Source organism: Numida meleagris, chromosome 9 (genome assembly GCF_002078875.1).
Source record: "Numida meleagris isolate 19003 breed g44 Domestic line chromosome 9, NumMel1.0, whole genome shotgun sequence".
Lineage (NCBI taxonomy): Eukaryota > Metazoa > Chordata > Aves > Galliformes > Numididae > Numida > Numida meleagris.
The window spans coordinates 399,345-422,705 of NC_034417.1; the positions used below are offsets into that span (position 1 = coordinate 399,345).

Below are 23,361 nucleotides of genomic sequence, written 5' to 3' on the forward strand. Positions count from 1 at the left end.
CCGCGGGGACGCGGCAGCCCGGAGCCGGAGCCAGGCAAAAGGCGGAGCGCGGAGTCCGGAGCGGAGCGGGAAGCGGCGGCGGAGGGGAAAACGCGGGGCAGGAGCGGGGGAACGGCTCCGGACTACCAGAGGGGAATGGAATCGGGCGTCGGGCAGAAGTACCTCGCGCTGAGGGCGGCGGGGCCCCGGCACTGCCCGCGGGCTGCGGACAGCCGACCCCGGAGGCGTGCAGGGCCCGCGCACGGCCGCGGGGAGGGGCTCGGGGCAAAGATGGGGAGATTCATCTTCTCCATAGGCAGAGAGGGCGTGTGACCGGGGACCGCTCTTTGGCCACACACAGCAGAGATGCGGGCTGGGAACATCGCTCCTTTTAATGCTGCCCGAGGAGGACAGACGCAGCACCACGCAACGACGAGGCCGGAGTCGTCTCCGCTCTGCACCGGGTGCTGCCCGTGTTGGTGCCCGCCGTTGCCCGCTGACTCCGCTGCGCCCAGTCACGCCACAGCTTTCTGCTTCATTAACCCCTTCTTCGCTCCCTGATGGATCTTTGAATCCAGCTTCCCTGTAAAGAGAGGAAAAAAACAACCACCCCTCATCACTCTTTATTTTTAAATGCTATTTGCAATGCAAATCAGCTGGAGGCAGCGAGGTCTCCTCGTTAGTGTGTTGCTGTCACATTCAATTATCGTGCTTGAGGAGCCAGGCGTTCCCAGCCGCTATGGCTTCCCTGTGCGGGCAAGACACTGAGCTGGGGGGGTGCGGGGGCTCCCGTGCAGAGGAGAGCAAATTACCATCCGGCACCGCTGCCGGGGAGCGACTGCTGCTCGCCCCAGGGTGCACGGCAACATGGCGACGCGAGGCGTGCGGGCCAGCACGCAGAGCTCAGACAGATAGCACATTTGGGGCCATTCCTGGGGGAAAAGCCAAAATCCAGGCGTTGTGAGTGAGCTGGGAGGGCAACGCGCTACCTCACCCTGACCCTGTCTCCCTGCCTGTACCCAAGGTCTCCAGCCCAGCTCCAGCACAGTCAGGGACGCTCCTGGGGACGCGATGCGCCGAGCTCCAAGCTGCTCCCACCATCATCCTTGCACCAAACTGAACAAACTTCTCATTTTAGCTCAAAGATTACTCCAACAGCGCTTTTCCCAAGAGAAGCACATTACAAAACTGCTTGTCCCATCACGACGACCTCCCTGAAACTGTCCCTCTCCTTCAATTTTTGGCTCAGCCTTGCTCTCAGCTGGGTACAGAAACCAAAAAATGTGCAAAAAAAGCACACGAGCAAGGGTTTGTGCATCACTAGAGCTCTGCGAATGCTGAGGCTGAAATTGGGAGCAAGGGACCGGACGCTGGCGGATGTCTCGGAGCAACTCCCAGGATGTGGCAGGGCATAGGCACAGCTCCTCTGTGCTGCTGCCACAAACACACAGCAGCAGACCGGGCACCCTGCGGGCCGAGCCAGATCGGCCGGAAGCAGCGCGCCAGCCCTCCGAGTCACCAAACCGTGGGGATTTGGCAGGAAAAAAGCGTTGATTTCACACGCGCTCTGTGCTCTGGTCTCCCACTGCCAAAGCTCTGTCACGTCCGGGGCTGTTAGCTTTATCCTTAGCATGACTGCCTGCTCCTCCCAGGCCCCAGAAGTGATGAGCAGGCTCCTTTGCTCTATCAGCTGGCAAAGATAAAACATCACACGGGTAACCTTTAAGAAAAGGCTAAAAATAAGGCAACGGCCCCAGGGGCTCCTTCTCTTTACGCTTGATGATTTAAGGACTCTCATCTCGCTGGCAGCACTGTGATGCATCCCCTCTCCCCCCTCCACACCTCCACGCTGCTCAATGGTGGCTTCTGGAAGCTGTGCCCAGATGCAAGGAGATCTCCCACAAGAGCCACAGCTGAGCTTTGTCCTCGCGCGCTGACACTAAGCAGGGACATGTTTGGGGAAAGCCATGGTCACAAATGTGACACAAACACTATGCCCATCCCTTCCATGCAAACAATAACCCTGGCAGCAAATTGAGCTCTGTTTCTTTTTTTTCCTTCCCTAGGCTACTAGAAACGACTAATTTGCAATGGAGAATCATTCAGATGTCATTGCGGTGAGGTCCATGCTGTTATCTGGCAAGAAAAGCCGCTCCGGCTTGGCTTCCCAACAAGACAAACTGGCATTTTGTCACGGTCGATCCGGGCTTCAAAACGAGCTCAGGTGGGGATGTGAGCCACACTTCAGACTGCATAGGATGCAGAGCCAGCACCTCCTAAAATAGTGTGCCACCACGACAAGAGGGCAATGGCTTCCCTGCTTGTTCCCCATCCATCACAAGCCTCATACGAGTGACCCAACACGCCAGCACACACCCCGGAGGGGACATGCAGCTCTATGATCCCTGCCGCTGCAGCTCCCGTGCTCTCGAGGCAGAGCCAGTGGGGAGGAGGGCAGGGAAGGCAAGGCCAGTAGCAGGAGTGAGCGGCCGCCAGCTCAGCCAGCTTCCTTCCAGGCTGTTAGACTGATCCTGCTCCAAGCAGGAAACTGTCACAACACAAAGGAGACGATGTGACAGAGGGGGAGGCAGGCGGTGCCCTGACGGTGGCTCGGTGAAGGCAGATGTGACAGGGACAGGGCACAGTGGCATTAGGGAGGCTGAACGAGAGCAGAGAGAGGCTAAAAAAAAAAAAATGTACAAAAAGGAGGACACAGCGCTGAGTGCTCACCAGCATGCTGGGAAAGACCTGTCCCTGGTGGAAGGACAGTGCCGCCAGCAAGATCCAAGGCCTCGCGTGAGCTCTGCAGCTGCAGATCAGCAAGCGCTGTTTGCTGTCGATTGGCTGAACACACCTCCAGGATGCTGCTATAAAAGCTGGATGATAAACCACATCGCTTTGCCCCTCTACCTGCTCAGCACACTACAGGCATTTGCCAAACACCTGGGGAGAGAGCACAGCCATGAGAGAACCTGAGCAGAGAAGGGGGGAGAAAGGCCTCCAAAACAACACAAAAAGCCACGCTAGGCTTCAAAAGGCCTTATTAACCGGTCCTGAGAAACCCTGCCGCTCCTGTGCTGCTAGATAACTATTCCCAGAGAAGCACGCTGCAAATGAAAAAGGAAAGCCAGCCATCAGCTCTACTAAACAAACAGCCAAGACTATTTCTGCTTATGCTGCTTTTAGCCTGTCAAATTAATTTTTCACATCCCCTGAAAGCATGTTCGGTGCCTTCCCCAGGCTGTGTGGTGAGGAGGTTGCTAATAAGGACAGAGCTGACTGCAGACTCCCCAGCTGCTGCATCCATCCTCCATTCTTTTTACAGCAGTGGGCAGGAATAACTGGCAGCCTGCGGAGGGCTGGTGGCTCATAAAAGGGACGAACAACACTGGCAAGTGGAGCACAGACAGATGCTGCTGTGCTTCACCGCCAGCTCTGCCAGGACATCCCATCCCTACCGGCCTGCAGCCATGCGTCCATCTGGACCTACAGCCCTGGCTGCTTCAGGCCACTCCTGACAAAAGGAAGGCAAGCACCCAGCATGGGCCAGCCCAAGTGTCATTGCAACCCACTCCTCTTGTGAGGATAGAGCAAGACTTTGACAGTGGGACTGAGTGCACCCTCAGCAGTTTGCTGATGGCACCGAGCTGAGTGCTGCAGTTGATATGGCAGAAGGAAGGGATGCCATCCAGAGGGCCCTGGGTGGGCTCACAAAGTGGGCCCACATGAACCTAATGAGGTTCAACAAGGCCAAACACAGGGTCCTGCACTTGAGTCGGGGCAATCCCAGATATGAGTACAGATGTCAGAAGAACTCCTTGAGAGCAGCACTGCGGAGAAGGACTTGGTGGTTCTGGCAGATGAAAAGCTGGACATGAGGCAGCAGAGTGCGCTTGGGGCCCGGAAGGCCAACGGCATCCTGGGCTGGACCAACAGAGGGGTGGCAGCGGGCAGGGAGGGGACTGTCCCCTCTGCTCTATCCTCATGAGGCCCCACCTGCAGTGCTGCGTCCAGGCCTGGGGCCCCCAGCACAGGAAGGGGGTGTTCAGCCTGGAGAAGACTGTGGGGAGACCTCATTGCAGCCATCCAGTACCTGAGGGGAGCTTATAAACAGGAGGGAGAGAGACTTTTTACAAGGCAGATAGTGGTATAAAAGGAGAATGTCTTTAAACTAAAAGAGAGGTGATTTAGGTTAGATGCTAGGAGGAAATTTTTTTACTCAGAGGGTGGTGAAGCGCCAGCACTGCTGCTGAGAGACCCCATCCCTGGAGGTGCTCAAGACCAGGCTGGTTGGGGCCCTGGGAAGCCTGTTCTGATTGGGGGCAGCCAGCTCACAGCAGAGGGTTGGAACTGGGTGGGCTTTAGGGTCCCTTCCAAGCCAAGCCATTCTGTGATTCTATGATTCCTGCCTCATGTCCCAACCCAGCCTGCAAGCACTTGTGCCAGAAGCAGATCAGCTGCAGACGTGTTTCCTCAGAGCACATGAGCACCATGATTCCCAAGTGTTTGCAGAGGCAGGAAGAGGCATGTATTTGGAAGGAAGCAACATCTGGGGAAAGGGGAACCAAAGACAAAAATATTACAGATGTATTTGAATCATTAAACAAACACCTATAGATCAAAGAGCGCAGGGCAAAGGTTGTGAACTCATATGGCAAAGGCAAGCAGGGGTGGTGAGGAGAGCAGGCAAGAAAGGCCAAGGAGGGCATCTGTGGAAACTTTACTACTTACAGATTTTGGGCTTTCCTTTGATGGGGAACTTCACAACCATCTCCTGGGGATTAGTGCAGATAAAGACAAATGGAGACCCAGATTCCTGGCTCAAATCCGGATACTGTGAAATACAGACACATGCACAAAACAGTCAGACAAACTGCAACGGGTGTGAAAAGAACTCAACAGTCAGGAGCGGCACAAAAGGAAATGCTCCCAGGCAAACCATTACTGAAGAGGTGTAAAACAGGGTTTTACTGGTACAGCAACAGCTCTGCCTCGATGCCCTTACGCAGCTTGTGACAAGTGAGGTTGATGGCTTGGAGAAGCTGGCTGCTCCTCTGGGCCAGGCACCCTGGGACAGGCACTCAAAGTCTACTGAGAGATTTCACTGTGATGAAAGCAGCAGGGAATTTTACAGGTAGAGTGTAAACAGAGTGCTTCTCTCATTAACCGTGATGAAAAGGAAAGAAATAATGCTCGGTGTGGTAAACGCATGGAAATGCTGTCTGGATGCAGCTCAACCTCACTGCTGTGCAAAAGTGAAATGCAGAACTACAATAAAAAAAACCTCTCCCTTCAGATCCTCTGCTGCAGGCCTGGTGCTGGCAGGCGTGCGCAGAGCAGAGGAACAGGGCAGCGCAGGAGCTCCAGCCCAGGAAAGCCTGTTCAAACAGCCAGCGGAAGCGGTTTCCCTTCCACGGGAAAAATGCCTCTTTTTTTTTCCCCTTGCTTTCCTCAAGCAGATCCATCGAGGCTGCTGTATGCATGGGACAGGATGCCAGACCAGATGGAGCAGTGTGTCCTGGCAAATCCCCCATTTGTTCCTAACAAATGACTTCTAGGCGGAATGTTTGAATAGCTCTCCCTCTCTTGCCGATCTGCCAAGATGAGTTTGGATGTGCCCTGAACAGCTGGGCACGGAGAGCTGAGCAGGGAGCAACCCACTTTTCCTGCGTCGCAGCGGGGTTTGGCAGGGCTGCCGGCAGTTAGGGGAGATTTACAGAAGCCTGACACCAGGAGTGGATCAACTGGAAAGCATTTCCAGCCCCCTCATTTTATGACAGCATGGGCCACGTTCACTAAGCAAGAGATGTATGTGCACTTAGCTGCTCTGTGCAACACCTGTGCTGGGAGAGAAAGAGCCGCGCTCATCTGCGAGGCCTGCAGATGCCCTGCTGCACTGATCTGGCACTGGACAAGTTTTTTCCTTTTTTTTTTTTTTTTTTTTTTTGCTAAGCTACATTACTGGACTTGCTTCCACCACTTCGTGCTGATGCCAAGGATTTTCAATTCCCATCTGCAGAGAGGGAGGATCTTGGAAGGTTACAAAGCACCAATGCGAACATCCCGAGCCAACGCCTGGTGAGTGCAAAATGCTAGCCCGGCTTTATTGCTCTTGCTATCATACAGGTTACTGCTCGGCTTTCCACAGCCAGGGACTGGACTTTCCCAGCAGCTCTCGCACTAGCAGGGCCTCTGAAGATCACACTTATAAAGCTGCGGGGCCAAAGCCACCATCCTAACTGTCTGGTGGCAGAAGTGATGCATCTCTGCTTCGTGACACATGGTTTGGCCTCCACTCATTCAGGTCGTGTGTCCAAGACCACGAAGGTCTTTCCAAACCTCTCCTGGGTGGATCTGAGCACCACAGTGCCCCCCTCACACATCTCACCGGCCCCCACAATGGGAAATATCCCCTAACAGGCATCAACAGCAGCCGAGCTTGTTTCTCCACTGACAGATCTCACCCAAAGCCAGGATCAAACCTTCAGCTCGAAAAGCTTAACCCAATCCCAAGGCCAAGATGGAGACCACAGCTGTGGCTCGGGTTTACGTTTCCATGCCACAGCCTTTCATCTCCTCTCCCAGGATACATTTCTGTACACGTGCCAAATCCGTGCATTGCCTGCGCTCTGCATTTTAAAAGCCTCGGTCTTTCCTCTGGCATCTCAGCCCAGGAAGCAGGGAAGGAGTCCCCCACCAAGACGCTATTTTGGGTTTCCTATTGTACCTACCCCCAAATTCTCCCACCCCATCCTGGTGAGTGACAAAGGCAGAATATTCCTGCCTGCTACAGCCAAGTAATCTTTTGCCAGAAGATGCATCACCAGAACCAAGTGCACAGCCTATCCCTGGAGCGCTTGTAAGCGGTGTTTATGAACTACCTCGGCAGACCTCATTCCCAGAGATCACCAGAGCAGTTAGTATTTCCTAGCTGCTGTTGCTATTCACTTTCTCTACCAGCATCCTCTTGTAACATCGCATGTCATCACCATGCTGAGGATGAGCAATGTAACAGAACTGCAGATACCCACCTACCATACTGGCAGGCAACACAATGCTACCTCGTCTGGTCATCAACAGGATCAAGAAAAATGTTGTGGGAGAACAGCTCGGCTCTTCCTGCAGCTTAGCTCGGCACTAGGAACCCAGTTCCTACCTGTCACACTCCAAAGACGCCTCCCCTATCAGCGACGACCTGCTTGACTTATGTTCTCATCAGAGACACAGGCATCAAGACGTGAAATGCTTACATTTGTCTCTGTTCAATTTTCCACAGTTGCCCAAGTGCCTAATGAGTAAAAAACTCGTTTCTCAAAGTGCCATTGGCACTTTGGAAGGCTTTTAATGACATTTACGATCCTTGGCCGCTCTGAGAAAGTTCTCCTTCTGTTCAGTTGTATGCAATTCTTCCCACCCAATTTCCTCCTCAAACAATAACCTCTCCCTAAAACACTTCCCTGAGGCAATGGCATTTCCATCCTACTGTTTTTATCGACTGTCTGCAGCTTTTCTAGACCAGTAGCTAAGGGGTCAGTGCTTCTGCTTTGGACTGCAAGAGGTCAGCCAAGTCACTCTACAATCAATAAGTTGAGGAGGCTGAGAAAAAATTTGCTCCCAACTACTATACCCCCCAGACTGCAACCACTGCCCTTCAGCACTTCAGCAAATACAAGAGTGTAGGAAAAGGCCAAAGGCCAGGACCAGTGTGCCAGAGAGAGGAGAGAGATCAGTAAAGAGGGCCTGCAACAGCTTTTTTTTTTTTTTTTCTTTAAATGAATCTCCAAGGTGAAGAGAGAGGGCAAACCAAACTCTCTCAATGCAAGAGACCAAGAATCCAAACCAACTGGGAGTCTGATGGGGAAATGTTTCCTCCCAGTTCCAACTACACTCATCATTTTAATCTTGGCAGTGTAAATAAGATGGGTGTTAGTAATCCAGGGCTTTGGCATTGGCTCTCGTGGGAATTGATTCAGCACTTAAGAGAAGGTGGCTAGAATGAGCTCCAAGTAAGTCTGGAAGCCAGGTTGTCCCTCGAGAAGGGAAAAACCCGCCCCCCAAGTCCACACATGAGTCAGAAAGCTCTGAAGAAAGGGGTTGCACAATATAACTGCAGTGCAAAAAACAAATCTGGTCTACTTCCAGCCCTTCTGCCACCTCGTACCAGGCTTGCAAGATGGCTGTTCGGAAGGCAGTGGGCGCCGTGGGCTGCAAACAGTTTGCCAACTGCTGCTTCAAAACCCCACTTCTGCTCTGCGCATGGCTGTGTCGGCGCAACCACCACCCTCCTTGCTCACCCCAGCCGCAAGCAGATGTAAGCTCCCATCGTCCCTGCAAGCACGCTGGCCAGGCTTCAATTTGCTGCTAACAGGTTTGTAAGAGCCTAGCTGTGAAGAGATTAGCAGGGAGAAGGGGAAAAAAAAAAAAAAAAAAAAAAAAGCAGGTCTCCAGGCAGCTTAACACAGAGATAGAGCTCGAGGTTAAATGGAGCATCTGAGCACAAGCTGGAAGAGGGAGCCGCACTGGGCTCCTGTGAAAGCCAGCCACCAATTCGCCAGCGCCCGCCCTCTCTCTGGAGCTGGTGCTTTGAACACACATTAAGTGGCTATCAGATGTCCCCAGCAGCCACCCCAATCAGACTGCAGGCAGGGATAATTGCTAATGAATGTTCCCTACACTTTGCTTTCACCGTCCCTCATCTCCCATCACCAGCTTGTCACAGCCAGAAATAGCAGCAGGCCTGCCGAGCCTCTCCGCTCCACAGCCCACAGCCAAGAGCAAAGCAGGAGCTCGGAGTCAGCACGGAAACAATCCCATCCTCTCTGACATTAAGAAAACCCTCTGCAGTGTTTTTCCCCCACCAATCTGCCAAGGGAACTACTTCTTCCCCTAACTGAGGTAAAGCCTGGGGCTGGATGCGGGGGCCACGCAGGCTTGCTCAGGCATTGCTGGCTGCTTTTCCTTGCAGGTGATATCCCTGCTTTCTCCTCATTCCCGTCCCTCCCAGAGCTCCCACGGCAAACAATGAGTGAAGCCGGACGGGCACCGTTTCCTTGGGAACCCACAAGCGCTGCCCTTGGGCCAGCCTTTCACCCCTCTGCGACTTGATACATCTGCTCAAACCAAAGGGGATGGAAACAACCAAAGGAAAATGTGCAAAACCGTCACTAACTAGATGAGCTCTGCTCTGGAGAACCCAGTGGAGGAACAAAGGCGCCATGTGCAATGGAGCAGAGGGTCTGTGCGGGACAAAGCGCAGAGCAAAACCATTCCCCAGCAGCTTTGCTGGTGACCTTTCAAGCTCCTCTTGCAGTCTTATTAAGGCCCCCAGACACGCAAGCTGAAAGAAATAAACAAGAGATCGAAGGCTAAAAATACCAAGTGGAAATTGCCCCGGCGTTTGTTTTCCTTTTTTCCCCTGCCTGCCTGAAACCCAGAGCCCTGCAATGCAGCCCACTCTCCTCCACTCGTCCCCACAGGCAGCCCAGCTTCGGTGAATTGCACGCTGGAACCTGTAGTCCCGCCAGGGCGGCCACTGTCCGCTCCATCTTAGGGCTGCCGGGGGCCATGGGGCAGGGAACGCAGACAGAGCTCTGCACGGAGGTCATGCTGGGGGGGTGGAGGCGTTGCGTGGGGTTAGCGATGGAAAGGGTTGGACCATTTTCCTAGCATGCCTCCTCAGAAACCCAGCACTGGTCCAGGACACCGGCTCACAGCCTGGCCTTCACTTCCCTGCTGCTCTCGAAGAGCTTCAAAATAAAAGAGGCAGCGCTGGAAAGCAAAGCTGTCTGGAAAGAATAAAAGCAAGCAGAGCCCATGTGTTGGCAAGAGCGCTCAGTTATTCCTCACCGTAAAACACATTCAGGAAAAAAAAAAAAAAAATCTTGGCAGAGATGGTGTCCCTCTGAAAGAGCAGGGCTGCTGTAAGCAGGCCCATAAATCAGCCGTCCCCAGCAGGCAGAAACACGCACCGGGCTCCAAGAGCTGGGAGCAGCAGCCTGGCCGCAGGCAAGCGAGGGAAGCAGGAGGTGAAGCACTCCCCAGGACAGCGTGCCTGGGAGAGGGGAAGGCGTGGGGAGGCTCGTGAGTGCGTCTGCCCTCCACGCAACTTACTTCCCTCGGTTTTCCTTGTGATTTGTGGGAAAGGCAGATCCGCTCTTCTTTCATGCCTCATAAGCTTCATAGCTGTCAGACTAACATAACAGGTAATTAACTACTAAACAGCCATTTTCTCCTCCTCTCCTGAGGGAAATTGCTCACCATCCAGCTAGAAAATGTTTCTTTAGTGGTTTGCAAAAAGAGAAAAGAAAGTCAGTAGTTTCTGGCAAGCAACAGGGCTGCGGCAGCCAAACGAGGACGTTTATGGCAACGCTTGCAGTGTGGACACCAGTCCCACGTGCACATGGGATTCAGGAGAAATGGAGCTCCAGCTCCTACCAGCGAAGACGCTCAGCTGGCTGCGCCACTGTCAGTCCCCCGAATGCAGTCTGCACACCACCGGCAATAACCCAGGTTCCTGCTCCTGCAAAAGAGAGGCTCGGATACAACTGCAGACAAAAAGGACCAGTTAATGCCCTGTGATCCAACAGCAGGTAGAAGTTAGTTAATACTAAGAAGAAAAATCCCTTCTTTCTGGCTGCTTGCAGGACCAGGCTTCAGTCAGACAGCCTCCATGCCCAAGCGGTGTCCTTCCTTCCTCATCGCTTTTCCAAGGACAGGCATGCTGAAGCATCTTTTCCCCATCTGTCGTTCTGACAGCAGTAGTCTCCACTGCCTCGTTACATGGACGTTTGCTTTTGGGGATTATCAAGCCAATCTTCCCAGCCCAGCCTTCATGCTGAAGTGCTCCAGGGCGCATTTGCACAGCAAAGACGGCACCAACTGGCAACAGGAGCCATTGCCTGAGCCAGGCAACGCAGGTTTGGGCTGCTCTGTGTGATCTCTTCCTGGCTGCTGGCTTCAGAAAGTGCTCACAGAACACCAAGTGCTTCACATTGAGTCTTGATCTCCCTCCCAAACACGGTCTTGCATCACGCTTCCAACTTTGAGCAAGTGTTCAGCCCTCTTCTTTTAAGGACCCATTCCCTGCACCTCAGCACAGGCCAAACAGGCTTCTGGCTCATGACAAATGTTTTCCTAAACAGAAATCCCAAAGCAGATCCAAATTTCTAGAAATGCCAAATTTTCTAGCCTGAAGCAGAAACATCCAGTGCTGGAGCGAACAGGCAACCAAGGAACTCAACTTGCAGCTCTTGGTCAAAGACCACCACGTCAGCACAGAGGAGCCGCTCTGGGAAGGGTGGCTTAGAAAAGAGATCCGCAGCAACGCTCAATGGGAATCGACACAAGAGGCAAAAGAAAAAAGCAGTCTGGCAAAAAACAAAAACAAAAGCCAGCAGCCAAACTTTTGTTTGAAAGCCTGTCAGGTCTAGACTGCAACGTGTGAAGAAGGAACAGCTCAAAACCACAGCTGCTAATGGTTATGGATTTGGCAATCAAAATGTCTTTGTTAAAAAAAAAAGTTAACTGCCTTACTATTGAGGTTACAAACCGCAGCCTTGATGCATTGTTGCAGTCAACATCCTCCCTGCTGTTTTTGAGAGCTTACATCTGCTGCTGGCAGATAATGTGCTGGCATTGGCTCCCTCCATGAGAACGCACAAGGAATTTTGCTAGCCTGCCTTCCTTTCCCCTTCTTCCCACAGCGATGCCTGCCGGTTGCTGCCTGTTCTGCCCCTTCCATGCTTGGCCAGTAGGCAACCAAACGCGCAGGCAGCAGGCTGGGATCACCACGGGATCCTTCTCTGGATGGTCTCAACCCTCCAATGGGTGTTCCATGCCTCAAGTTGTGGTTCTGCACCACGAGCTGTACTTTGATTCAAGGGGCAGGGGAAGCAATTAAAACGTAGTAAGTAACAACAGGACTTTGAAACGTAGAGGTAGTACTTAAGCTCCTTCTAGTGCACTCCATTTTAAATAGCTGAGCCATGGTAGCGGAGGCTGGGCATGTCACGTCCCCTCTCCTCTCCCAAAATCAGCCTGTGACACAGGACCCACAGCCACCAACACTCTTCTGCAGCTCGGATCCCACCCATGGTAAACCCATAAGCAGCATGAGAAGGACCTGGGATGTTCACAGAATGCCTGACAAGCATCGGGGGAAACTGGGTGGACTTGGAGAAATATTCAGTAGTGTAATAGGCTCAGCTGAAAGAACCATTTCATACTCCTGCGCCAAGGGAGCGTGGAGGCAGGGCTAACCTCAGCTGCAATGCAGCCCCACTGCTCAAGCTGTCAGGCAAAAGCACAGCAGCGGGGAGGAGAGAGGCAATGGTGGGATGAGGAGAAAACAGGGCACCTGCTTCTGCTCGGAACACCTGCACCCTGCTAGATGCAGCCAGGCATTTTCAATCAGCTCCGTAAAGTCCTTACTTTTTGCTTTGAAACTGATTTAATGACTGGTGCAGCTGAGCTCAGCACGCAAGGAAGATTATACCTAACTTTGGTGAACGCAGCACAGTGCAGATCAGACATCCGCATCCCTGCCCTGTTTTCTTCCAGCAGCCGCCGCTCCCCACCATGACCCTCGCTGCTGCTCCCTGAGGAGGCACGACGCCGGCGGCGGGCTGCTGGTGCTATTGATCTGGTCACTCGAGCATCAGGCTATTTCTCACAGCCGAACCAGGATTTGCAGCTGAGCGACCGGCCTGTTTGGGGCTGTGAAATCGATACCATGCCAGTGAAAGCTGAAGCAAGTCAAGTCCTTGGGCCCTCAGCTGTGTTTTGCAGCTGCCAGCACCCTCACTGTTTAGGATCGCTGCCTAAAGCACAGTCACAGCTCAACCCAGCGGAGCCACAGCCAGGACGCCAGGGCACAGGGCACCTGGCTTGAGGTCGGTGTTATCTAAACCTCAGTTTCAGGATTAATAAAACCCAAACACCAAGAAGAAGGCAAGTATCAGTGACCGCATCAGAAAGAAAAAAATTCCCAGATCACTGACTAGTTTGTTGAAATGGTAGCAGAGGCTAAGTCCACAGTCATCATTAATTAAGTCATATGCTTCAGCCTTGGCTTCGTTTTTTTTCCCTAGGGTCTATGAAACCAGAAGAGAGGGCAAGCTAGCCTCTATCGTTCGATTTCTTTGGCATGTTAATGCATTCCTAAATTAATCATCATCAAGTGACAATTTCTCCTTCATCTTAACAGAGTGAGCAGTGGCCTCAGTAAACCTGCTGGCTTATGCAAGGCAGCTGGAGCATTAGAACAGCTTCTGATGAAAACCAAAGCACTTTACATATGGAAAAACTCCCCCATCTCTTACCGTCGGTAATCCAAACCAGCTGTGTGCCTACTCAGCTCCGCTTCCACAGCCAAGAACCAGAGGTGCTTTGTGTCTAGAGGAAGTACAGCGAGGAACTGAATAAAGACACGCATCACCTGTAGGTCCCTGCAAACCAAACTAATGCTTAATGCTATTAGATCTTGCATCAGGCTCTGTGTGAATGACAAATTCAGCTTAGGAGAACTCAAGGACCTGTAAAGTTCAAAGGCCTTTCTGTTGGTTGCAGTCACTAACAGCCACCTAGACATCTTTTCTTTTGCACTAACCCGATCTAGTCCCCACAACCTGAAACCTTGCTAAATTCATTCATTTGTAGAGGTGTGAAAACCAAGCCTTGGGAACCAGAAGTATCTCTTCGGTGGGGGTGATCAAAGGTGTTGCCTGGCAATGTGCACAGGACAGCTACATCACTGCAAAAAAGAGCCTTTGTCTCACCTTGTACTAGGAAACCTTTAGGGAGGTCCTCATAGAAAGTCATGCTTAAATCTCTATACATTCATCATGTTCTTCAAAGTACATTTCAACATACGTGTTTATTTTCCTCCCTCTCATTAACTTATTTCTTGGGAAAATACCACTAGCATCATATTGTTCCTTTATTTGCAGATAATCTGAAAAGGCACTTTCCGGATTTTAAATGCAGAAATTTTCTACCTCCCTCCTTCACTCTTACAGAAGAAATTAAATCACGTCCTGTATGCTTAGCGCCCAATTCTCATTTTTTTGCTGTTATTTCCACTGGGGAGGAAAGAGGAAGACAAGAGATTAAATGTAAATTTCCTGAGGGGGGAAAAAGAAACCTATTTAAACGATAGCTGCAATCTCACGGCACAGAAATAGCTTAGACACGTTCCCTTGTGCAGATTTAGGACACTAAACGATCACCTAAAAATGAAAAATAAACACTCTACTCCCGTCAAACATAATTACCTGATATTTCAATCCAAGATTATAGCTACCGCTAGGTACCAGTATCTGTATGTGCTTGCATTTAAAGTAAGTCCAAACACACCTATCAACTACTAAAATAGCAGCAGCGGAAACGTTCTTTTTCCAATTAAAGTAACAGTCTCTCTGATCAAAGTCATTAGCAAAATGAACGTGGACTTCAGAACGCATTAAAACAGCCTAAATGTAAATAGTTCTCTGCTTGCTTTAGGCTCCTGCCAAGCCCTGCCTGCACCACCCCGTGTTTCCTCAGTTACCAGTGCTGAAGTCACCAACACCTAATGCAGGAAAAGAAAGGCAGCTCCTTGCTCTGCTCGAGGTGTCGGTGACGTCAGCCCGCAGAAGGAAAAGCAGTCGTCAACGCTCAGATCTTGACAGGGAAAAAGTTTCCAGGTCACCTCTAGCACCGAAAAACATAACAAAGGGATCATTCTGATCTGAACCAGCGCTTTTTGGGTGGCTGCCATCAGCAGGAGGAAATGAGTCCAGAAGGCACTCCAAGGAGGTGCAGGATGCCTGAAGCACCGCTAGAAATATGGAGATTTAAGAGCCACACAGAGGGATCTGCTGGCACCAGCCCTAGGCAGCGGGCTGAATACGGAAAGCAGCTTTTGCTTCACTCCTCTGGGAGCAAAGCGAGCTACACCAAGTGCCTTGGGTGAACTTTCCTACCAGATAATAATTCAGCTCCTAAAGCAGCTTCTATTGAAAGATCAGAGCAATGAAATTAGGTATACATCATCTCCAAGAGGCAAGCGCTGCCTTATTTCCCATGTGGGAAAGAGACCCAGAGGAACTTATTGAACTAGTCCATACAGTGAGCAGCACAGCTGGGATTAGGGCGATGTCATCTGACGTGATGCTGACTTTAATCACAAGGACATCTCTCCTCAGCAAACATCCTCCTTTGCTCTCTGCCGGCTACTGCACACAAGATCTTGTCCTGTCATCACTTCTTGCACAGCCCTGCAGACCTGCAAACCACTTCAGCAAACCAAGCCGCCTTCAAACACTGCACACTGCAGGGCTGACCCCCGTGAAGGGGTTACGCAAGGCCAGACCTGCATGTCCAGTAATAACATGGATAAGCAACTAGTCCGTAACAATAAGGCAAGCTCTCAGGGCAGGGATTTGCTCAGACTTTGCTGGTGAAGGCACCACAGTTTGATTTTGTTTTTTGAGCACAAGTGTAAAAAAATATATATTAAATGACGATAACGATAGAAAAATACCAGCAGGGTGCCACTAACATCTTCATTAACAACCTAACACAGGATGCAAACAGCTAGGAAATTAGAGCTGTACTAAACAGGGAGTGGTTGATAGCATCAAAAGGACAGAGAAATATCAGAAAAGTCACAGGAGGGACGGATCAGCAAGAGCCTCCCTTGACGAGTGGAAAGGATGGTCACAAGAGACAAAACCAACTCCTGCGGCTGCTGGAAAAGGCAGGATCAGCATCAAACAACAAGCACCACACAGAACTATTTCATCTTTAGCTGGTGAGTACAACCTACGAACACAGCTTGCCCTGTGCTTGTGAAATGATTTCTTCTGGAAAACGCAGAAGCTTCCAATAAAAGCTGGGGAAGAGGAGAGGTGTGAGCCTGAGCACAGTGCTTGAGAAGAGCTCTGCAGTGGCTTCGTCTCCGAGACATCTCTGCAGCAGCATCGTGTTGCCCTACCTGCTAACACACTGCAGCTCTTCAGAAAATTGTCAGTGCTTTTGAATGGCCTAAGTGGGGAGATAATAACATTGGCCTTTGCCACTCTCTCTGAAGCTGGGAGGAGACCTTGTACACCAAGTAATCGCTGGATTACACTGCTGACAAGTGGCTTTGGGGCTGCTTGCCGATAAACCTGGGCTGAATCACCAGTGCGATCAACAGGGATTTCCTGCTCCCAGCAAGATCCAACCCGGATTTCTGAGCTGACAATACACACATTTTTGTCTTGCTAGCATTTGTGATTAAATTAATCTCAGCTTCTTCCAGATGCACTTGCGGCTCATGCTAGTCCAAAACCACACATATTTGCTCATCAACCAACTTCAGAATGAATTCATATATCTGAGCTTCCATCTCACAAGCTAGAGAAACAAACACTGCATACAGTGAGCCTGGGTAAAAAGACTGACAAAAACACTGTAAAAAGATAACAAATTAGGAATTACAAAAATTTTGTGATATGGGAGCAGCAAAAGCCAGAGAGATATAAACCCGCATCTGCTATGGCTTCATGGCACTGATGAGAGAAGAAAATCTCTTGCCTATAGGTGTGATAACAGCGTTCCTGGAATATGCTACTCTCTTCCTAGCGTCTCTGCAGCCAAGTGGCGTCAGCAAACTGAGAGGAATTTACAGAGAATACTCTTTACTGTGAAGTTTCTCTGTGGGAAGATTAAAAACTGGTTACCTATAGCTCGATTTCAAGATTTTAAGAAGCTGTTGCAGCCATTTTACCAACACCTAAAGAACATGCCCACAGTGGAAGGGGAGGAATTGTGGATGATGATGCATGGTATAGAAAAAAAAAAATCCTACACTGACCCCAAATTTCTTCCTCTTCTCTCCGCCAAGGTTTGTTCCTACACAATGGCCAAAAGCTCCTGCAGACTGCTGTATTCCTGTCCCAAAGCTCCCTCTGCTGCTCATACTCTAACCTTTCCTGCTTCCTGAGAGAACTGACCTTGACTGAAAATAAGCAGAATCACTCTCTTCATCTGTGGTTTCCAGGCATCTCTCTTGTAACTTCTGCTTGCTAAAACCTCAGGGGTGTGGGAAGGCCAGAAAAACACTCGACGAGAAACTGCCATCAGCCACTGATGCCTCTCCAACTCTTCGTGGCTAGAAGGCACTCATCAGCCTGGCGCATTCTTCTCCTCTGTCTCAAAAAGTCTGTCTCGTTCACTATCAAGTGAACGTGTTGGGGTCTGGCAGCTCCCATTAAACCAAACCCGAACTGTACAAGGGACAGTGGAATGAACAGACAGCACTGAGAACAAACCTACTGTGCTTAGCAAACCTGATAGATGAGTAAAACACACCTCGAGGAAAGCAGCTGCTCCAAGTTTGGGGCATGGAGTCAGACACAGCATCGCAGAACAGAATCAGACTTCAGGAGGTCTCTGGTCCAATCTCATTAAATAGGAGAAGTTTGAGGAAAAAATTCTGAGCCCCACCACCCGTATTCAGTCTCCAGAGAGATTACTAGCCAAACATCACCGCATTTTGAGTGCAATAGTCCAACCAGTTTTTAACCCTAACAGTTCACCCAGACGCATTTTGGATATATGCACGCTGTAGGATACTTAAGTGAAAGCCTTGCTGAACGGACAGGCTCTAACCATTTGATCATAGAGGGCTATCAGATTAGTCAAGATTGCTATACCCTAGGTAAAGTCCTCTCTGAGATGGGAAGACCAGTGTAGGTATACTGCCTGGCTGGGCAAAACATTGAGCAATTCTTTCTGTCAGGATCTCATGTTTAAGAGAAACAATCAGTGCTTTAGTATAAGTCATATTCAGATGAGATTAAGTCCCTGAGTTTGCCAAATGAGGATGAAAACCAGAAATACAACATCCACAGTCTTCTGCTGCACATCTGTCCACACAGCAAGGGAAGCAACAGCTGTCAGGAGCCTTTGCAGCATGATCTCTCAAGCCTGTGTTGGTTTAATTAAACAGCTATCAGTCCTTACTGAAAAGAGTTTCATGGTATGTGAGAAACTAGTTTCAAAAGTGCCAGAGAGGCTGACCACAGATTGGATCCTTATAGCCCACCACTGATGAAACATATTATCTTGCTTAGCCATACAGAACTGCATGGTAGAAGTGTCTCCTCTCATCACACTTGAAATTTTTCATTCACCACCTTCTCTAGAGCATCTCAGAAAAGTGAGTTACACTACTTGAAAAAGTTTTCCAGATAATAGAGGCTTGTAAAGGTTTTACTGCACTCACCTGCTCATTAAATTGCTCTTGTGATAAGCAATCAGTTATGTCCACACAGCCCAGGAGGCACCCTGAGGGATAATCACTTGGAAATTCCACATCTGCATCAAAAGAAATATATTTTAAGGGGCCCACATCCCCACACACGTTGCTGGGGTTTCTGAATCCCCAGGTACTCCTCCCTCCATCCATGCACCTGCACTTTTTAAGGCAGAAGAAAACATAATGCGACTTTAAAATTCAGTTCTTTTTTTTTTTTTTCTATTTTTGGAAGAGAAAAAGCACAGCAGCATAAGCCACGTGTGTGTTGATAACGGTAAAGGCTGTGCATAGCTCTCCCCACACACCCTCAGCCTGCATGACATTCCTGCACATGACATTTCAGATGGGCAACGTGTAGAAACACTGCACAAACAGGTGTGCAGTGCAGCCACCGGTCTTCACCTACCCACGTGACAGAACAACATTTTTGTGGTAACCTGCAGGTTTTCCATCCTGATTCCCATAATGTCAGAATACACTAAAAGCCTTTAACACCCCTGTAAACAGATTGCAGCACAAGCCACTTCACACACACACACAAGCACACACTCTGTATCTTGTTGCTTGAGCCCAGAATACAATGAAGTCCTTCGCTGTCAAAATTGATCAGGGAAGTCAAGCGCAATTTGCCAGTGGTTGTGCTTGTGCTGACCAGCCTAAGGACGGAGTGAAAGTCTGCCACCATACCCATTCAGCCGATGAAATGCAGGAAGGATGAAGAGAATTTCAAGAACAGAAAGTAAAAAAGTGAAGCAGTAATAACTGCTCAGCAGAGAGGGCTTTCTGACACTGCTCATTACGTGGCTCAATGTACAAAGATCCAAGGACAGAAGTTCACCTTTCCGGAGCAGCATTCTATAGGTGGTCTCCAGTTCAGAGATCTCCTGAGGGGAAGGCCTTTTGGCAGTAGCTGCAATCCACAACCGCCCTCTATGAGATGTGTACCAGGTCCTGCCCTCCACCCTAGAGGAACAAAGGAGAATTTAGGACTTAGATTTCAAGAGAAATCCCACACAGACAGACTTTCAACCTAACGTCTTGCTAGGTAATTCCTGTTGCTAAACTTTGCCATGACTATATAAACCTCAAGCAACATGTCAGAACTACAGAGAAAAACTGAGAAGGGCAAGAAATAATGCCATAAGCAAAGCATGTCCTCACTCCTATAGAGTAAGAGCAAAAAGGGACACCAATCTCCTGTAAATACAACAGTACATTGGAAGTGTGTAGGACAACCTGCTTGAACAATTCACTTATAAGCTCCAAAGCTGGCGCACTGAGTATGCAATCTAGGGAGTAATAAAGGACCATACATCTGTATGGAGCAGTCATTAGCTGTGGATCTCAGGGATCTCAGCATGGGCACCAAGCACCAATGCTGCAGCTCTATCAAAGCAACCCAGACCACCTCAACCCAGAAGTAGGGCACATCGAGATTTATGGCATCTTCAGCCTGGGAGAGAGAAAGCTTTGCTCTCTAACATTCTTTGAAGGAAAGAAGAATAAAGGCTTAAGACGATTCCTTGTTCTATATTAGTGGCAGGAGCTTCTCTTTGGAATCTGATTGCTAGGCCAGAAAGGAAAGGTGTGTGAAAAGTATGGGCTGGGTGTTTTTTGGTTTTAGTTTAGTTTAAACAAAGCCTGCTGCCACTATTGACTTCTTTACCACAGACAAAAAGACCAGAAGAACATTTTCAGCCTATTTACCTTTCATATTCCAGAAAGGTATAACCTGACTATACTGCAGAAATGTCAGCATCTCTCCATAGCTTGAACCTTCCAGCTTAGCTATTTTCATGAAAAATGGATTCACTGGGCTTTCTCCAACATTTTACTCTTTACCTTTTGATTCCTCTTATGAGCAAGGAAGCCCAAGGCTGGTGCATGCTGAGGCACCAACCATCATCTGAGATCTCCTGTAACTCTCGGTCCTGAATCCGCAGTCTGTTCCGCTCTGAGCCAAGCTCTTCTCCAGCACCCGTGGAATGGGTGGCCCTCCTGTGTGAGAGCAAACCAGTTTGGTCCACCCACTTCAGAGTTAAAAAGAAACAAGAAAAAGGTTAGCACCTCTCTAGTTACAATGTATATCAAACGTAAATCCGATATGAAGCTTTCCTTCACTTAAAGACAGCATTGTTACTCTTACTGGGATCCCTCATCCTTCCCTGCAAGCAGAATGCTGCACTTACATGCCATACTTTGGTAGTAGGAAAAGCAAGGCAGTGAATCCCCTCTGTGTAGCTCTTCTTCTCTGTGCATCACAGCTAAACTACAGATTTAAAGAATAAAACTGCATGCTGCTGTTTTAAGTATTCCTAGGGAGATGCAATTTTCAAAGCATATTCACAGCTGTCAACACTCAAAACTGGTAATCATCCTGCTTCCAAAATGCTTAGCACATACCAATCGTATCGTGATTAAAGTGGAATTAGACACCAGAGATTATGCCCATTGAGATCAGGAAAGCTCACAGAAAAGGCTTCATTAATAGAGCTGAAAAGCAATGCAGCCTTAGGCTGACTCTCAGAAATTCTTCCAAGTTCCTGAAGAGGTGGCAGGAGACTACAACCCAAATAAACCAAACCTCCTGAGAGCAGGGCTAGAGCAGGGAACTGGCAAACCTTCTCTACCACCAACTCAGATGGCAAATGAGGATCTCTGAGGCAGGGGAGGAACAAGGCACTACTACAGGCATGCTAGAATTCACAATTCTTAAGCACAGCTCTCTCAAAGTTAGTCAGAGTTCTTCTCTAAATCCATTCAACTCATTCAACAAAATTCAACTCATACTGACCAAAGGAGCAGGCTGAAGAAGATGGGGATTCACTAAAACACCAGAACTCGGAGTCATCTTTGCTTCTGGGCTGTCAGCTGGCTTGTTCAGCGTGCCACAATTAATGGCTTCAATAGTTTCATCCAGTCTGCAAGGACAAACGTGAGGTGTGAGAATTCCCTCCTTCCTTCTGGCAACATCCCTGCACAAACACCTCTAACCCAAGGCTTCCTGGTTTTTTAAACCACTGTCCCTAACTAGATGATTTCTTTGCTTTAATTTCAATGGGTATTCTTATCTACCACAGAAACTCTTTCAGGTTGGAAGCCAAAATTAACTGGTTCTGGTGAGATGGCCCTTCTGTGACAACTTTACAGGGAAGATTTATGTCTAAGAGATGTGTCAGCTCTGCAAGTCTCACACAGTCAGGTTTAGGCAGGAATCTCAGCAGATCTGTACTGAAAGAGATTATATGCCACAAGTCAAAAAGACCCTGAAGGAAGAAAAGGATGTAGGACTGCATCCTACAATCAGAGGTGCCCTTCAAGGGAATGGCTTGCGCAGCTTTCCTTACACTCACTCTTCCAGATTCACCCGTAGCAATTTTCACCTCCCTGCTCTCACTTACTTGCTGTGGTATTCAGCCATCCCACTGTCCTCCTCCAGGATCTGCCTTCCAGCAAAGTCGATGGTGATTTTTTTGGCAAGGCGGGAGGCATGGCGCAGCTCCTGCAGTTCCTGCTCTCTCTTCTGTAGGGCCTCCCTCTCTTGCTTGGAGAGCCACTGGTTGGAGTCCGTCGCAAAGTAGTCTGATTCATCGTCAATGACCTGGGTTCGACGCACGCTGGTGAGAAATAACCACAATGGTAAAAGACCAGCCCAGAACAGTGCCGTGTGCCTCAAACCTCCCTTTCTGCCTGCTCCCTTCTGCTCTCAGGGACACAAAGCAAGGACATCCCAATAGGACACATTGGAGGAGTTCATTCTTGTACTAGTGAATGAGAACACCAAACTTCAGTGCTCACAGCTGGTACCTTACCTCGTCCTGTCAAACTCCAACAGCTTGTCTTTGTGTTTCACAGCCATCTCCAGGCCCGCTTTGAGTCTAGCCTCTTGCCGAGGCAGTAGGTCTTTGCTTATAGAATCCAAATTCCCTGAACTTTCAGCACCTGAGAGAGAAAATAAATCACAGCTTCAGGGAAAGCCTGGTTGTTTAAAGCCCAGTCTTGGTGGGGCTGGCTCCAAACATGCCCCTAATGCCATTCAAAGAGTGAAAAGAAGTACCTTGCACCAACATCACCATCTGTCTAAAACAACTTTTGACCTTTCCTCCAGCCTCTTTCACAAAGTTCTTCCTCCCGAGAGGAGAAAGCATTTAAAACTTGAGTGGCAATGTCTATGCAGTGCTTAAGAGACAAAGTCTTGGTCTCTGATTTTCCTTTAGCCTTTGCAATCATTTGAGCAGTCCAAACTCTGCCCATTGTCAACGCAGGCCTTGAGGGTCCTCCTAAAAGCCAAGTTATCTCCTAAGTGTTGTTACCACTACAAAGAGCCTCTAGTCACAATAAATGGATGACAATTGCTAGTTATGCACAGAGCAAGCCTTGTGTCTGCTGCTGTACAAGCTTCTCACAAACGAAATCTTCCCACAACACACCTCAGCAGGTTTTTGAGACCATCTGTTGTTAGAGAGAGAGAGAAGGAGAAAGAGAAGTATATTCCCAGCAATAATCTCTTATTTCTTACCATTGCTGGCTAGAAGCCAAAACCCAACCAACCAAACAAAAGGAGAAAATGTTTGCCTCACAGCAACAATGGAATGAGCCAATGTATTTCACAGAGGACTACAGGCAGCATAATGCCTTTATTTCAGGGAAACAAAAAAGCCTTTATTTCCCTGGAGCAGCCGATCCACATTTTTTCCCCTCCTGAGACAAACAGCCATCCACATTTCAGCCTTCACCTACGCAGACAATGCACAAAGCGAGACCCAGCAGAAACAGAAGTGGAGCCCAATAAAACGAGCAAGAAAATGGGATCCTGAAGTACAACACGATCTCTGCAGGAAGATTATAAACAGGCTGACTCTGACCAGCTATTGTTCCTGAGGACTTACAGGACCTCCTGCACATCAGCAGCTCTAATCAGATGTTGACACCAAGACCCAGAGTAAATACTTCCCCAGTTCCTCAGCAAAGTTTATTTTTCAACCAAGAACACTGTGACCTTGGCTATATTTCAACTCAACTCAGACAAACATCCCCATAATGCACAGGTCTTCACTGGGAAACTGGGTATTATTTCCTTGTGCTTTCCTTGTCTCTGT

The 23,361-nt window shown here is 49.4% G+C and overlaps 1 protein-coding gene across 3 annotated transcripts in view; it reads right to left on the bottom strand.

Moving 5' to 3' along the window:
- TRIP4 (thyroid hormone receptor interactor 4) overlaps window positions 353-23,361 on the bottom strand; it is a 28,092-nt gene continuing 5,083 nt past the window's right edge. For 2 of the 3 annotated variants that reach the window (XM_021407326.1, XM_021407324.1), the window contains exons 6-13: window positions 22,075-22,204; window positions 21,664-21,879; window positions 21,057-21,183; window positions 20,105-20,292; window positions 19,101-19,225; window positions 18,230-18,321; window positions 4,711-4,813; window positions 353-562 (exon numbers count right to left, since the gene is read on the bottom strand). In XM_021407326.1, the coding sequence (XP_021263001.1) occupies window positions 495-562; window positions 4,711-4,813; window positions 18,230-18,321; window positions 19,101-19,225; window positions 20,105-20,292; window positions 21,057-21,183; window positions 21,664-21,879; window positions 22,075-22,204 (1,049 nt within the window). In that variant the 3' untranslated portion in view covers window positions 353-494. Of the gene's footprint in view, window positions 563-4,710; window positions 4,814-13,298; window positions 13,372-18,229; window positions 18,322-19,100; window positions 19,226-20,104; window positions 20,293-21,056; window positions 21,184-21,663; window positions 21,880-22,074; window positions 22,205-23,361 lie in introns of those variants that run through there. The other variant, XM_021407327.1, reaches the window with a different exon arrangement.